Here is a 17,513-nt window from a genome sequence, read left to right on the forward strand (position 1 = left end):
GGCAAACTTGTCGTGGTGTTTGGCCAGAAAATCCTTCAGTTGATGCTTCTGCAGAGGGTTTATCTTCCCTTCTCCTTTCATGGCAGCCACTTCCTCAGTAACTGTGAAAAAATGTGCCTGGCTGGCGGACAACTATGTGCCCTCAGAGACCATTTCAGGCTGAATTATTGATGCTGCAGCTCCCATGTCAATTAAGGCTTTCACTGCCTGGCCACCAATCAAGGTGGGCAGGTGCCAGTAATGAAAGTTCCAATTTTCCCTACACGGCTACCAGCAGCCATGTTTGAGTGGGTCTCTGGGCTCCTGTTTCTCCATCCCTGTGTCCCAGATGCTATGTCTGATCATTGGGCATTCAGCTTCCTCTGTACAAGCTGCGCAGCCTGGAAGGTTTCACATCTTTCCACCTCATTAAGTGTCTGGCTGAGACTGACGGATTGGATGAACTTGGTGGGCTGGTGTGGTAGGTGAGGGTGGTCCTGTATGTATTTGCCTCCCTTAATGCTTAACTGATGCTTAAGTGAAGTGAACTTGTTGCCGCAGCCTTCCTGGTACTAGTCCCCGTAAGATTGTGTCTCATGTATGCCCATCCTTGGCCATATTGGGAATGTGGGGATTGGCACTTTTTACTAAGGTCTGAATCTTGACTGCAAATATTCCCAGATTCTCCCCCGGTAGATGTAACTGGGAGTGTACCTGCCGCTGAAGGCCCAGGGTGCCTCCACACAACTGTAGCGGCGTTCAATGGCAGCCAGCAGCATGTCTAGTTCCGTCAGCTCTCCGGGGGATAAGTCTACCAATACATTTATAGTCTCTCTATCTAGAGCCCTAACCCACCCATTGACTGCAGAGATGACCTGGAAATATCTCCAGTATGACTCCCATTGTAACGGCTAGTTTTCAGTCCATACCTCTTTGGATGGATAGGACACATTCTGCTGATCTGGAGTGTTCCAGTCCTGGCAAGAGAACCTGCCTCTCCCTGGGCTGATGCCAACCTTTCTTCCTGAGGTTCTGGTTTAATCGTAGGCCAGACATTGCCAAAGTCTCCCAGGTCTCCGACCAGGCTGTCATGTCCTTGGGCACAATGCTGCGGCCGAGTGACATGGGCTTTTGGCTCATTGTTGCCAAATTCAGTACAGAGCCAGTCCTCCATTTTTGGGTTGCTTAAAATGTCTTCAGTCCTGCGTCTGATACCAATGTAATGACCCGATGGCAAAGAAGACTGCTGAAGAGACACCAGTAATTTTAAATGCTTTCGTTATTGTATGCCCTGCTGGATGCTAAACCTGCTGTCTCAAACTCCCATTGTATGGCCATGGAAGATACTGCTGCCAGTGATCAAAAAGCTTCAGGCATCAGGCGTTGTCCGGCAGTGCAGTACCATCTGCGTAATCTCTCCTTCACAGACGCTCTTCAAGTGTCGTCTTCAGTTAGCTGTTGTAACAGGAGGGGGCGCTATTGCTCCCTTGAACCTTCAGGTACCACGCCAAACACCAGGTAAAAGTATAATTCTTCTTATTTTTATTACAATACTGTGCACTAAGCACCCTCCACTCCACACTACAAATACAATACTCGATAATCAACAATAATACACAATCCTCCTCTCCCAGACACTTAGCCACCCTTCCTCCCAGCTCAGCTCTGCATCTGGGCTTTCCCAAAGTCCTTTTATATCCCCTGACCCGGAAGCGGTTCCAACCCTGCAGTCCATGATTCGTTATCACTTCCGGGTCAGGTTAAAAGTCCTTTTCTTGTCGCATGTGGTTCCTTCTGGTCATGTGATCAGGACGTACATCCGGATTATAGGACACGTAGCATTCCGTAAGCCGCCCTACAGCGGCTCCTGGTGGTCCCCATGGTATCCAAAACTACATGGTCCATGAGGCCGTGTTGGAATTCGGGGAGCCTCCATACTGCTGGGAGGGCTCCACCTGGCGGTTTGGAGGTGTGGGCCGGAATATATGGCTGGCCATCCCTCACACTGTCCTGGTCCATTTTTCATGTCACTCACCAATCGCAGCTCCACCCCTTTCCTCAGCTGTTGTACGGACCTTAACTGTATGGTTTCCTCGGAGGTCCAGCATTATATTATGCATTGTTGTTAACACATTGAATGTTGTATGATTGGAGAGACTTGCCTTGTGCTTCAAAACATTAAGGAATGTTTGGCCAATGTGCAAATTTTGAAATATTATATTTTAAAATGATTTGTAATCAGATGTCTGCGGTGGGTTGGCACCCTGCCTGAGATTGGTTCCTGCCTTGTGCCCTGTGTTGGCTGGGATTGGCTCCAGCAGACCCCTGTGACCCTGTGTTTGGTATCAGCAGGTTGGATAATGGATGGATGTAATCAGATGTATGTAAGGTTTGTTCCCTGTCTTGTGCCCAGTGCAGCTGGAATGGACACCAACTCCCAGCAAATCAGAACTGGAAACACCAGTCAGAAAATGAATGTTTAGATTAACAATTGTAACTATGTTCATTAGAAACCAAGGATAAATGTGAAGCTTCCTTTATTTTATCATAGATGTGCAGGACACTGTATTAAAAAAAACAATAATCACAACATTCACTCACTGGACATTTGATTGGTCTCAACATTGAGCTCTCAAAGCATGGGCAAATCATGTACTTTTATTTCTAATTCTATAATGGCATAAAAGAGGCAAGCACAGTGGGACTCTCCCAACATTTTTAAGTAACTGATGAGACACCTTTAATCCCACACTGAAATTCAAATCTCAGAAGCATCTCACAAGAGACAGCTTCTCTCTCTTTCTACTGACCACTGTGTGTGTCTCTCTGTCTCTCTGCCTTTGTGCATGCTTGCCAATCTCAGCTTTATTTTGTGCTCCCTCACTTACCATCCAGTAATTCTTCACATACCACAGGTTAAGAACCACTGGTATAGACAAAAGGTTAAAGCATTCATTAATTCTGAGTGAAAAGATCTTCTTAATAAAACAGCATACGAGTATCTGAAAATGTGAAGAATGTGTAAACTCTACACTAACAGTGACCGGCCTTCAAACCCATGTGTCTGGGGTTTTATGGCAGCTACACTGAAAACCAATGTGATACTTACTAAATAAATGGGAAGAATAGTTTTATTAAAACAATAGAAAACATATAGTTACCCATTACAGCCAATCACTTTGTTGTAAAGATAAGATGGCAGGCCTTTCAGGTCCGCATTATTGTCCACAAAGACATATTGTAGCTCCCGGGATCGTCCGAGATCTGACAAAAAAAAAGCAAATAACCACCATGTGTACCTATTATCTGAGGAAGTTAATATAACATTTCCTATTTTTACTTTTCTTATAAATACATCATTTTCTCACAGTATGTATATTGGCATGAGTGATTAGTTATGCAACAGGGATCAATACATTTCATCACTATTGATAGAAGGTTCATAAATCAAATTAACATTCTTCTTTTTTAAGAAAGCAACTGACAAGGCCAGTCATCCCACAACAACCTAGCATGCTGTTACTGGTATTTTAGGTGTGCTCTCAAAACTTCTCAGAAAACAGAAAGTCCTGACAGAGAATAGCACTTTCCATTAGGCTGTGCATAAGATAAAGGCAGTAAATTATATCAACTCTGTGAGGCTTTTTTTGTACAGTACCATACTCATTTACTAAACTTAATTTCTTAAGGTATACCATGTAGCACTCTGAATTTTACAAGATACAGTGCCCCTAAGGATGCAGCTCTGATAGTAATGATGTCTTATGCCACCAAAGAAAATGCTCAGAGTATGATAAAGAGGAAAGGAATCCAGCAGTTCAAAAGACTTTACGGAACAGTGCTTACTTTACTCCACATCTAAATGTGTCATTTTTATTAAAACATAATCCTGCACAGCCAATTACCCTGGAAAGAAATATGCAGAAAGAGTTCAGACATAACTGCAGTGCCATTCAGTTGGCAGGAAACACAGGGGATTTTTGTGTAAAACAGATTTATCTAAGTTGGTGTGCATTGAGATACTTCAAAACTTGCCATTAAAGTGTCATTTTAAAATGAATGTGACAAAGTTCATAAATCTAGCAGCATATTTAGAAAATAAATCCTTGTTACTTTAAATAACAAACAAGTGATTTTGCTAAAAAATGTTAAACTTCTACAAAGAGAAACAGAGGTGTGGATAATGATGAATGTAGAGTTTTGAAGAAAAAAGAATCTGTTTAATCAAAAATCTATAAAAACAGTCTACAAGATAAACATTTGCTAGGCTAGGCACGCTGACACATTCATCAGCAGGAATACACAAATGGACTGTGCTTTTGCGTAACTAAATTTTTAGGTTTATCCATAGGTGCTCCATTTTGCTAACTTCTGTAGCTGCAGTAATGAAGCGTCTAGGAGAGTTACCTCCAAGGTGGGTGGAGTTTACATGAAAGTATTATAAATCCAAGACACCCGCACTGGCAACAAAAGAGCAACTTGGCTTGTCAGTGTACAACGGAAAGCACAGAAAAGGGGGGACATTCCAAGTCTGATGCCCAGGAACAGTCATAACCAGGGTGTAAAAATGCAATCTTCCCTCAGCACGTGAGTAAGCAAATGACCTTAAAGTGAATGAGGAGCCAAAGAAAAGTTGACAAGTGGTTACAAAAACTCCTGGCAGTTAGGTGACAGTGAAAAGTTCCTCTTTGCACAGAGAGGGATACATTTGTTTCCTTAAAAGAAAACCAGGTGTCAGAGAGGTCTATCAGAAGGCAAGAACATTTCTTAGGCACTAGAAGAAATGAAGTTCTAAGTGGGGAAGGATGGAACACTATTAACTTGTATACCTAAGCTGATTGTGGACTGTTCAAGGCTGAGATGTGCAGTGACACCACATGTTGCTGCTGCTGTTTCTATTACTGCTAGTAGGAGTTTTAGCCTGGTTTCCACTGTAACCCGAAGATTAATACTGAGCAACTGGCTGGAAGTGACCCCAGACATGAGTTTATAGGTGTCTGAAACCAACAGGCACACTAAGACTAGTTCAGTGGCAGTACTCCTATACACACACTATGCAAGTTGCATATTGCCCCAACAGCCAATAATTTCACACAAAGATGTTCTTTGTAGTTATTCGTTATTTAACTTTTTTAGGAGCTTAGAAAATTTCCAAACATTATGACAGAGAGGGACTCCCTCCTGAATCAAAACTGTAATTGGTCACACTTCAAATGATGACAAACATATTTTTTTCTCATCATCCATATACAGTAGATCTAGAAACAGCAGATCCTATAGGAGACAAGAAAATAAAAAAGTGACTTGAAAATGAGAAGAAAGAACAAGATACAAGTAAATGTTGAATTTCATAAGCTGTCTGTGTTTGATATTATGTCAAGCACTTTGATTGAACAGCCTGTGTACAGCAAGGGTCCGATCACGTTTCTGACTGCAAAATGTTTTGCATTGTGGAACAAGACTCTGTTTCACAGCTTGACTGGAATTTTTATAATTATTTTATTTTACAAAGTTTTGTTCATATTTTGAGTATTTTCAGTAAATTTGCGAAGTCATGCTGTGGATACTACCAGATCTAAAAAGCCAGTTTTAAGATGCACCACAGACACTATTCCTTGACGAGAGCAAAAACACCATTGCTATTATGTTTTGAATAGTGTTTCTCTTTTTGCATGTATTAATATTCACCTTTGACTGGTGGTTGTTTGGTATAGTGCTTCGTATCGTCTGCATAGGCCTCCTTTCCTCCTTGAGTGTACATCTGGAGTGGTGGTTTACTTTCCCATTCTGGTGGGATGCACAAACTTTCTGTGTCACGCACACCCAACTTCCTACTTCCCACTTCCAGTGTTACGATGGAGTCAGAGTTAGACTAAAAGATCCATATGGTTCTGAACTCGTTATTCACCGTATCCTTTCAGGAACAATACTGAAGTTTGTTAGAATTGCCAGTACCAACACAGTGCCCAATGCTACTAAGCCAGCATTAGCCAGTGCCAGCACAGAGCCCGGTGAAACACAGCCAATACCAGCCAGCATAAAAGATGATTCAGAGACTGTAAGTGGTGAGGCCCAAACTGAATTCTGCATAGGACCCTGGAAGGCTAGGACTTGCGCCAGAATAGCATCAGCAGCAGAGTCAGGGTAACAACTAAATGGCAGAAGGAAGATGCCACACATAAAGAAGTTTTTTGGGGTATTTGGTAGGTGAGGATGTAGGTGAGCAATCTCATCTGCTGGATGGATTCATAATGTGCATACAGTATATAGACCAAACGGGGCAGCAGGCTTTGTTCTAATGGTCTGTACAGTTTTTGGTACTTTCTTTTCTCCATTATTAAAGTAAAAATATAATTTTTAATACTGTTGACTTTCTTGAAATTTTTCTAATGCCACAAGTACACCTTCTCCTATTATACTATTAAGTTTACTGCAAATCTAGCTTGGCATCATGTGCAAATATATTTCTTTAAACATCATGAAACAGACTTCTCCCACTGAACTCCATCTATAAAAGTGATCTTGTTGTGGTGTAACCTTCTGTAAATTCAGTAGAATTTACGCAGATGGTAAGGTGTGGCACTTGCATGCCTCCGATTAGGAAAGGTACTGAGACATAGATCCTGCAGTATCAAAGCTTAAATATCAGGAAATTATTATCTTCATCAGCACACAAATAAAGGCATTCCGTTATGTGGTCACAAATTCAAAATAGCGACCCAAAGACTTACTGTATGTAACAAAAGTCGCTTTATGTGTTCAGTGATAAGCCAACAATTTATATTACAAGATTGCCTGTTAGTGGACCAATCAATTGGGTAAGAGAATTTCTTAATGTACATTACTACGTATTTAGTATTTGGATTTGTTTAATGTAGTCATAACATCACTAACAAGAAGGGTAGAAAATAATTAAAGAGGACATGAAATTCATTAAATTAAAACAAATCTGAAGAGTAAAAATTTTTCACAGTTCATGGAATATCATTTTGAACATGCAAGTCAACACCCTACTATAGAATCCACCCTTCTGGTGTAAGGATATGCTCTAGTATTTTTGTGACACACAGGACCTCAATTAACTTAAAGCTCCCTGCATTTTTACTTGTAAACAATAACAAGTGTGTGGTGTTAGTGATCTCCAGACACAATTGCACAGACAAGTCCCAGGTTCAAAATAGATTCTTTTATTTTAAAGGAATAACTTTAAACAGGCTTCTTTCCGAAGGTTTCACAATTACAAACAATACACATCCTGTTCTATTTTCCTTGTTTTCACTTCTACTACTGCACAGGTGAGCATTGTCCTTCTTCAACATCGGACTCCAACTTGCCTGGGAAAAGTGGAAGGGTTTCCTTTATACCAGACTAGTGACACCACATTGCACCCAGGAAGCTCTTCTGAGTCTGTCGGAACCTCTCTAAAACGAGAACTGCTTCTTACTGCAGATCCCCCTGGCAGCCCCCCTGCCATTTCAGACTACAACTTCCATGCAGCCCTGCAGATATGCAAATGGTAGATCCACCAGAGGGATGCTTCTATCTGTCACACTGAAGGACAGCACATAGCCCACAGGGGGCAACTTCCTTCCATCCTCCCATTGCCACTCAGCCCGGCTGGGAAGCCAGCCAATCCGTGTCCTCCCTGGGACAGCTTAACACCAACAGAAAACATAAAGATAGTGCTGAACAGGGAGCAAGTCATTGAATCAAAAATGTTATGGACTCATCTAGTCATGATTTATGATCAGATACTTTCAGTATTTACAGAGAAAAGATGAAGAATGGAAGAAAATGAAGGTCCAGTGCCTTCAGCCAATAGGAAGCCTAGCATTTACAAAGCCAGGGTTTGAGAATCAATCAGAAGAGGATACGATGCATACTGTAGCTACCAAAACCTCCTTGGAAAGTGCAAAGAGGACAGAAAACAGTGCACTGGGAGAAAGACTTCAAACCAATATTACTAGGGACACATCTCCTCATTGTTTTGCATCGGATACTTTTAACAATGACACTAGAAACATGGACAATACAATCAGATGAAGGTCCAGGCATATGTCAATGACATGAATGAGTTAATACCCTCAGCCAATAGGATGCCTGGCATTTGGCAAAGCAAAGCTTGTGAACCAATCAGCAGAGGATCAATTGCATATCTGCCTGTGCTTCTGTTAATAGTCCAAAACATAAAGATAGTACTCAACAGGGAGCAAGTCATTGAATCAAAAGTCTTTGGGACACATCTAATCATGCACGCGTCTTCAAAAGGCTCATAGATTACAAAGTACTCACTGTACTTGGGGTCCTGCTGCAGTGAGTTTGTATATCTGTCTGTCCTTCATAGCAGCAACAGAGAGTGAATGCTTTTACAGCAAAGCTTTTCAAATCATGAAGGAAAAAAAGAACCTTTGTCGAATGTGCTGGAATGTTAACTAAGCACTTAATTACAGGCACAACTAAATTAAACAGACATTTTAGGCTATATTTTGCTGATCCCATTGCATTCTAAAGGTATTTTAGCGAAAGTAGTTTTGTGCCAAATCGACCATTATGAAAGTTTGATTCAAATATTGGATTATTAACTGATTTGCATATTTTTGTTCTGACTGACATATGATTTTGAGGCAGAAACATGCCAGTCAATCCAAATGTAAAATGCAGCTACCTAAACACCCACTCTGAATGATCAATACTGTTTTGCCTAGACTAACAGCTAATTTAATTTAAATTGTTTCATTTAGGTGTTAATACTTTATGGACTAGAAGGGATGCAGTTTTTATTCACCAGCTAGACTGCTGTTTTATTTAAATAATTTTTTCTTTGCTTAAATGGTGTTCTCCATAAGTATATGAGCAGTTCAATCAATAATTCTTAATCAAAATTCTTTTACATAAAATGATAAACATGAGGGAAAAGTACAGAATACTGTTTTAATTTTGGGTATTTCTATGCATTTATGCTTTAACATTTAAGCATAATTACCACATCTTCTGCTCTAGTTTTTACTTCGGATCAGCATAAATTTTCATACACCAGCAGGTGAATGGTTTATTGTGAATTTCCCCTTGGGGATTAATAATGTATGTATGTATGTGTATGTGTTTGTGTGCGTGTGTGTGTGTCTATCTATCTATCTGTGTGTTTCTTTTGCCTTTAATTGTGTGCATGTAAAAGAGCTGCGTAGTGTTAATCTAAGCCACTGTTTTTGACCTTTGGAGTCAGTAGGCCTAAACTAATATGAAATCTGGGACAACTCTCCATGAAAGAAAAACACACAATATCAATGCTTGAAAATAAAGTATGAATCCAGTCAAAATGATAGCACGGCGAAAAATCACAGAAAACGTAAAAATCTTGAATGTCTTGGAAAAGAAGAGAATCATTAGCATAATTGTCAGCTGGCAATGACCAGAGACAGCCAAGTCAAACAAGTGAAGTTAATAATAGAAAAAATGAACAGAGCTCTGTAGAAAAAAATTAAAGCAATCAATGGAGTAGGTAAGGAATCACAAAGTTATATATCCAGAACACTACGCATACAGTAATTTAAAGGCTAGGGGACTCATATATAAAACTTGCTTACACTCAGAAACGAATGCAAGCCGTTTATTACAGAAAACTAAGAATTTAAAAAATTTTAACTTAGTGTGAAAATTGCCTTACAGTTACCAAAGATGCGACCATCCATATCTCCTAAACAGACTTTTTGTGGGCAGCAAGACAATGAAATTAACCTTAGATCTCGTTTCATTGTGCATTTCAATGATATTCTTTTATTAATTATATCAGTTAACTTAAAGGTTCTCTCAATACAGTAATCTTCAATGTTGGTAATAACACCTAATGCATATGCTTAATGGCAATTGCCTCAGTATGTAACCAATCTATTTTGTCAATAAAAGGTTGTGCTCTGCATTGGATGATGTCACTGGAAATGGTAATGCTAGCATTATTTGAGGATATTGCCAATGGCAGGCTACACAAGTTGTGAGTTTTTAGAGATAACAATGATCTTTGCCTCATGATGATGACTGGATAATAAAATTTCAGTAAGAAGTCTAAGCAAAGTTGTATACATGACGCCCCAGGCTTTAAAATGCAAACTTCTTAGATTCTTCAGTAAAAATGAAAATGCCAGAATGGAGTCTGCTTAAAAAGTATAGAAATAAGACAATAGAGTTGCCAAATTAATGGAAAGGTGAAAACATTGGGAAAAAACTGAAGTGCAGAAAAGTAATAGCAAAACAAAAAAAGAACTTATTGTACTTTTTTTTTAACCAATACACACATTTTTAATGATTGGTGGAAGCTAGCTAGTATAACACCAACCTGGACAAGGCAGCACTCCCCCACTGCACTGCCATAACTACACAACATATTCATGCAACAGTAATCTGTTTAGTAAGTGTTTCCAATAATTGTGGGAAGAAAGGTCAGGAAATAGACATACTCCAGATGATAAAAAATAAAACCTGGAGCCCACATTCTGTGAGATGAGCTGCACCATTACAATACCGTCACTGTTAAATTTATGGTATCATATACAGAATCTTTTATGTGCAGTCCAAGGTCATTTCATCAGTTTAACCTGCATAGCAGATGAAAAAAAATCATCATTTGTTAAAGTAAACATATTACATAAGCCCACAGGTACACTTTTGTGAGTCAAAAAATAAAGTCAGCCCTGCACAATTAAATTTCTTGTCCTGTGATTTACTCAAAAATTTGTTATCCTCATCTATAAAGCTGCCTCTATGAACTATGACAAGGTAGAGCATTTAATAGTCATGTATTGGAGACTCTGATGCTAGGTAAGACACAATTGCTATTTAATGTTCTTTAAAACTCTTTTTGCAAAACCTCAAAATGTGAAAGCAGAAAAGGTCCTTTGACATCATGGCCCCCTGGGTGCACACCCAGAATACCTTGATGGTAGATCCGTCCATGGATACTAGTGTACAGTGCCACTGACAGAAAGGTAAGGCAGCAGCTGTTTAAAATTGCCTAGTTTATTAGTGGAGTCATGAACCCACCCACAAAAGATGTGTAGGGAGTAAGAAATTTCCATTGGTTTGGACCGCACATACTAAAGTGATAGAAGCAAATCTGCACGTTTGTTGGCACCAGGCATGATTGTCTAATTTCTGCATGAAGTGTAAATCTTGTTATCATAGCCCAATTATCGGAACATTATACTTTCATGTATTCCCCAACAATTCCCAATCCTAATACATACTCCAGTATAAAACTCTTTACCCATTACAGCACACAATCACAGCGTAACATTCAATAGTATGGCCATTAAACTGTTAAATCACACACAGTCATCTTCTGAAATTGGAACCAACACAACCATGTAAGCATGTGGACTACCAATCACTTTGCACTCAGTATTACTGACCTTGTTGTGTTTCAGTTACTTGCACTACACATTTGTTACTTGTTCTGTCTGGTCCATGACTTATGCTTACATCTTACATTTATATATCTTAATGTTGTATTTGCGCTGCCATTGCAATCTTTATTTACTGCATTAGGTCATTGTCCAATGTTCTATATTGTCATTGCATTTTAGACACTTCTGCACCATCAGCACTACCAAAAAGTATTTTTCACTGAACTGTAAAAAATGTCACAGGAATTTAATTTAATTATAGAATTAATTAAATTGCTCAAATGTAATGAATTAAGTTTTTAACTGTATATGATTATTTCTTATTGCAACAACACTACAACAATAGGATAGTTTGTATTACAATAAAATCTTTCATGCTGTTTATCAAAGTGAACTATAATTCTTCACCTATTTTCACCTATTAAGAATGATTGCTGCACACATGGACAAATATTCTGCACGTTATGAAGAATTTCGATTTTTGTTACAGAGGGATGCTGCATTGTGCATCTGGCTGAGTGATTTTTTTATAGACTAAGGAAGTTTTCCATCTGTGGAAGATTGGTTCAGTGTCACAAAGACTCTTTTCATGTGGCTGCTTTCAAGAACACTGTTGTGTCTGAAGCATTTCCATTTGCCTCTACCAGACTCCTTGAGATCAAAGGACTGCTTGAGGGAATGACCAGAAGCTACAGATCGCTAACAAACACTGATTCTGCTTCTTATATCACAGTATTAGCATATGCCATCCACATGGTTGGCACGGAAAACTCTTTCAGTTGTACTATTGTTTGAAGAATGCAAAAAAGTTGAGTGAAGTGAATGTACAGTATGGAGCAACCTATTAAGGTCTTAAAAAAGGAAAAAGAGTAAAGAAAAGAAGTAGTAAAGAAAAAGGAGTAAAGCACAGCAAGCATAATAGGAAAATGACACACTAAAAATACAGTAAACTGGTACTTGATGATATTAGTCATTGGAACAATTTATTATACGTTAAAACTCCTTTTCTAATATACACATTTAGCTTCTTTTTATTTATTGTTGTTTTGTATTAGGTGCCACATTTGTAGCTGGTAGTTCTGCTGCCTCATGTATCCAGGTGTCTGGACTCAAATTCCATGACTGATTGTTGTAAGTGTTGAGTTAGCTCAATCTGCCGGTGACTATGTAGGTTTTCTTTGCATGTCTCCGAGAAGTGCAGGTACCATTAGTTTGTTATTCCGGAATGACTCTGTGTAAGTGTGGGTGTGTGCACATGTTGGTCCAGTAATGGATGATGTTCTGACCTGAACAGTCTCCTGCCTCGTGTCCAGTACTGCAAGGACTGGCCTTGCATCCTCTAAATTGGATTGAGCAGATTAAGGTTGCTATGTAAGAGTAACCATCACGTAGGAGATTGCAGTGTAATTTTATACAAACTCATGGTTTACATTAACCATAAAAGTTTTGTGTTGCATAAAAATGAACTTACTAAAATACAGCAATGTTTCATATATTGTGCATCTTTTATTAAATCTATAAAATTGGTGTGATGTTGTTGCCCTAAGGTGCAAATCCTGATACTCCCAGAAGGGATCCTACTCTGATGGGTCCTAGAGCAAAGCTGTTAACCTGAAAATTGCTCTGGGGCTCTGTACAATGGCTGACACTGTGCTCGAACTTCCAAAGGTCATGTGAAAAGACAATTTCCCTTCGGGGATTAATAAAGTTTATCAAATTAATTAAAAAAAAAAATTGTTGACGGTCATTGAAACAAAGGTATACTTAAGCAATGATTACAAATTAACGAACTGAAACAAAAATTAAAAATAGGGTTGATAAGGTCCTTAAAATGTAATGAGTTAATAGGTAGGTTTGCCAGTCCTCAAAAAGTTAATTTTATAATTAAAAGACTATTTGCAAAAAAAAAAAAAACATACCTACGAAGGTGACAAACTATGGTTAAAGGTGAGCGTTAAGATTAATATCAAACGCATTGTCGTATGTTCTGTAAATCTTACAATTCCTGATTTAAAGGGGAAACGGGAAAAGACCGTAGGCTGTGCTACAACTCAGATCCTCTTTAGCCATGAAGTCTACCAAGTGAAAGAGCTTTCAGTAACTACAAACTATGTACAATAAACTCCTTTACCTGCTGGCCCACATCTTAATGAAAAATGATAAACTTGCCTCAATCTCATGTTCATAGGTCCCTGTCAGATTAGGGTCTTGAAATGTACTGATTGAAGTTCTTATGAAATAGGAAATGACTATGGCTGATATTTATGCATAACTGTAATGGGAATATGGAGAAACCAATTGTGGGCATTAGTCAGTTGTAACGCACTAAAGCACTATAAAGACAGAAACATGGATATCAATAATAACCCCTTTAGTGTTTCCCCACCATCCACATCTACCAAGAGCTACATGGGAAAAAATAAATTAACTGATTGGAAATAAGTGACATGTGAAAACAAAAGAAACGGCAATAAAGATTGGAAACAGGTACTATGTAGTCTAAAAGATAGTGCAAGGTTTACGGCACTGAAAAGCCTATTGCATTGTTATATTTGCTGACTGTCAACCACAAAGAAAATTGTCAAATAAATATTTCCTTATCGTGTCTTTTGTGATAGGTAAAAAAAAAGAAGAAAAAAAAGATGATTTCATCCATGTAATCCGGCAAACAGTAAAACAGCACTCTCAGCTTCAAGATTACAGAAACTAACTTTCAGGATGTTAAATGAGGCATATACTAGTCAAATGTTTGTCACTGTGGAAAATAATGAATGCTACCCATCAGCTGTAGAGTCTTCAAACTACAAATATCCAGTAAGGGAAACAAATATTTTTGTGGCACAACAAGACACAGCCCCATAAGTATGATTTCTGCTTATACAGAATTTAGAAAAAAACCAATAGAAACATCTCTTCTCATCCAACCATCAGAATAGACATAGCCACCTGAATTTAATGTCCGTTTGCGTTGGTAAAAGATCAGGTGCAAGGCCAGCATTATGAAATCAGTGTGGTTATCCAGGCAGCAATGCACTGCCACTTATGCTTGGCTGGCACAGAGCTCTACGGCGAAAGGCTGTTCAGACATCTAAAATTGTAGCAAAAATTTAAAAGTAAGGCAGGGAAAAATGATTCTTATTTGAAGATTCTTTCTCACAATTGCATTAGCAACATAAACTAACAAAACAGAAAATTCTAAATAATGGCTCCACCTTAACTTGTTAATTGGAATATATACCGTGAGATATACAGTGTGACAGATTTGATTTCTAGCAGAGAATAAATAAAACATTTGAAAACAAAAGTTACACTGATTTGGGACTAACAGTTGTTAAAAAAAGAAACAAAAATGTGTTATCAAATTTAAACAGTACAAAACACAAAGTGAATGAAATGATTTAAAGAAGTGCTTTTTAATCAGCTTCTGAGAACCAGGCTATATAAATCAATGTCAAATATTCAGTAATGATAAATACTAAACATGGAAGAAAATGTATTATTTGTCATTTAATCAATTTGTTAGATTAAAAATATGAATTATGAAAATTGCCCATACAAGAGACTTCTATACAGTTTGTCGGCACATGAAGGATGTTTTTATTAAAACTAAAATAGCTGTAACAACTACAACACTGTAACCTACTTCACTGCCCAGTAACAAAAAAAATTAAAAAAAAGATGTTGCTTGTATTCTGTAAAATTAATTGAATCAGTTTATGAAACACAACATTTACAGTATGTCCATATTTTCCCCGTGACTGGCCTTTTAGATATGAACGCTGGAATTCAACAAGTAAATCTAAAAGACAAAAGGAAAGGAACATCTAAATCCAATACATGCAACTAAATCCTTTTCTACAAAATTTGTGTTTCCTTCATCGCTTATAAGTTATGATAATTTTTGCAATATTTCATGATGAGAGGTAGAAAGTTAGGTCCAAATGTTTGGCAAACAAGTCAGCTCAAAAAGGCTGTATTGAAAAACTTTATAACGCTTTGTTCTTAATTTAAAATTTTAAAGCCATTACGGAAAAAGGAACAACTTCCATTTAAAAATTTTTTAAGGTAATAATAATAATAAAAAAATAATTGTAGTAAGTATGCTACCACTATTGTATATGCTTAGACTAACCTTGTTATGCTATTTCTAAGGGAAGGCTAAATCAAAGAAACATTTTATATTCCATCCAGTCCCTGTAATTTAAATTGATATTCCATATAGATGCGCTGTATACAAGCCGAGTAAAACATGTCAAGGGTTCTTTTATATCTGAGTCACCTTTACTTGCATTGCATGCACTGACAATCCAAACTCACCTAGTGGCAAAAAAGCAAGGCAGTTCCCGGCCATAGAGAGCTCATTTAGACTCGGTAGTTGACAGAGTTGCCGAGGAAAACAGCATAATCTATTGCGATCCACTGTCAGACATTGCAAAGAAAGGCACTGGTGAAGTCTCTCTGGGAGCGTGGTTAAGAGGTTTGTAGAAAGGTCCAGTGTTTCCAGGTCTTTCAAATCTCCTATCTCTGTAAAGAGAAGTTTAAAGGTTAAAGAAAATCACCTAAAACAAATTAGAGGGGGGTACTGTGAATGTTATGATTTGAAATGCTAAATTAAGCTGAGTATAGCAATAATCTACAGGAAGATATGGCTCTTTGGAGGGCTAACTCATTTTAATGTGACATTAAACAACTTAATGTGATATAAATGACAATAACAAGTACAAAATATCAATAATTATGTCACTCGAATTAGATAATTCACGCAAAACAATATGACAATATAAAGTGACGTATAATAGCTCTAACAGTTACATGCTTTTCTCGTGTTATTTTTTTCCTATATTTTCTATGTTTAAAAGTCCGTTCTCAATGGAAGTCATCATTATACTCAGATGAAGTACACATACATTTTGACAGAGGACATAAAATAATAACCCATAATTTAGGGCATGTTGTAGTATGGCTTACACTCTTTATGGAAACTGGCTTCTTTTTTTGGAAACCACACGCCCACAGTTTCTATGAATAGATAAAATTATGGAAAAACAAACTAAGATATAAATATAAACAACCATAAAACATTGCTGACATTCCCTTATTTTTAGAAATAAACACATGGTAAGCATGCTGTACCAAAGCTTAACTGATCTGAAATATGATTGATTATTCAGTCATCCAATCTTTATTTAATTTATCTCATTTCAGAGGGAACATCATGGCTTGGTGCTTAACAAACAACAATATAAAATATAATATATTCAGGTATGCATAAAGGAAATGGTAGGAAGGAATACAAATACTTGCAGATTATGTCAAAGTGCAGTAAAAGAACCCCAAATGATTACCAAACAAAAAAAAAAAAATAAAAATCAACAGGACAGAGGCACATGCTATTGCGTATAAACCTTTCTAGTGTGGTCTTAGTTACTTAACACTTGAAAGTTCAGCTAAAGGCTGACTTGTTTTTATTGCCTAGGTGCTTCTTTTACTATAGTAGGTTGTTTAGGAACAGCATGAACCCCTTCACACTAAGTATTAAGGAGGGCACACTGACCACCAGACAAACGTAATACTGTAAAATAGTATCACTTTATAGCTGGCGAAATCCACAAGTTAGATTTTTCATTATCTAGACAGTATTTGCTTTGATCTCTGGTTAAATGTATATGTAAAGGGAAAAAATAAATAAGTCACAACAAACCAAAACATGAGAATAAGTAGAAAAGAGGTAATTTTCAAGAAAACAGCCAATAAGTTAAAAAAGTCCCCTGTTGTGTTAAATCCTTAGCTCATTTCATATCAAGATAGAGCAAATCCTTCCTATTGACCTTTTTGGTTGCTGGCAGATCAGGCAAGATATAAATGGTAGATTTGATATTTGCCTTGACTTTGTTACTCCAAGGGATTTTTTTTTTTAATTTTTATGATTTGCTTCAAGTTATCAATGTTCTCTTATAACAAGCACAAAATCCATTAGTTATTTTGTTAATACATGGCTCAAAACTGTAAAGACAATACTAACTTTAAATCTGGTAAATTTGTTTTTTGGGATTTCTGGGGACCCCATAATACAATGTTATCCCAGTACCTCAATATTTCAGTTTATTATTATTCATTTTCTAGTTGTCTAAAGGTAAA

General features: G+C 37.6%; 1 protein-coding gene across 3 annotated transcripts in view; it reads right to left on the reverse strand.

The window, feature by feature from the left end:
* lrrc28 (leucine rich repeat containing 28) overlaps positions 1-17,513 on the reverse strand; it is a 151,212-nt gene that overhangs the window by 16,314 nt on the left and 117,385 nt on the right. For 2 of the 3 annotated variants that reach the window (XM_028822799.2, XM_028822800.2), the window contains 2 exons: positions 15,693-15,899; positions 3,141-3,243 (listed from right to left, as the gene is read on the reverse strand). In XM_028822799.2, the coding sequence (XP_028678632.1) occupies positions 3,141-3,243; positions 15,693-15,899 (310 nt within the window). The remainder of the gene's footprint in view (positions 1-3,140; positions 3,244-15,692; positions 15,900-17,513) is intronic. The other variant, XM_051920757.1, reaches the window with a different exon arrangement.

This window comes from Erpetoichthys calabaricus, chromosome 17 (assembly GCF_900747795.2).
Source record: "Erpetoichthys calabaricus chromosome 17, fErpCal1.3, whole genome shotgun sequence".
Taxonomy (NCBI): Eukaryota; Metazoa; Chordata; class Cladistia; order Polypteriformes; family Polypteridae; genus Erpetoichthys; species Erpetoichthys calabaricus.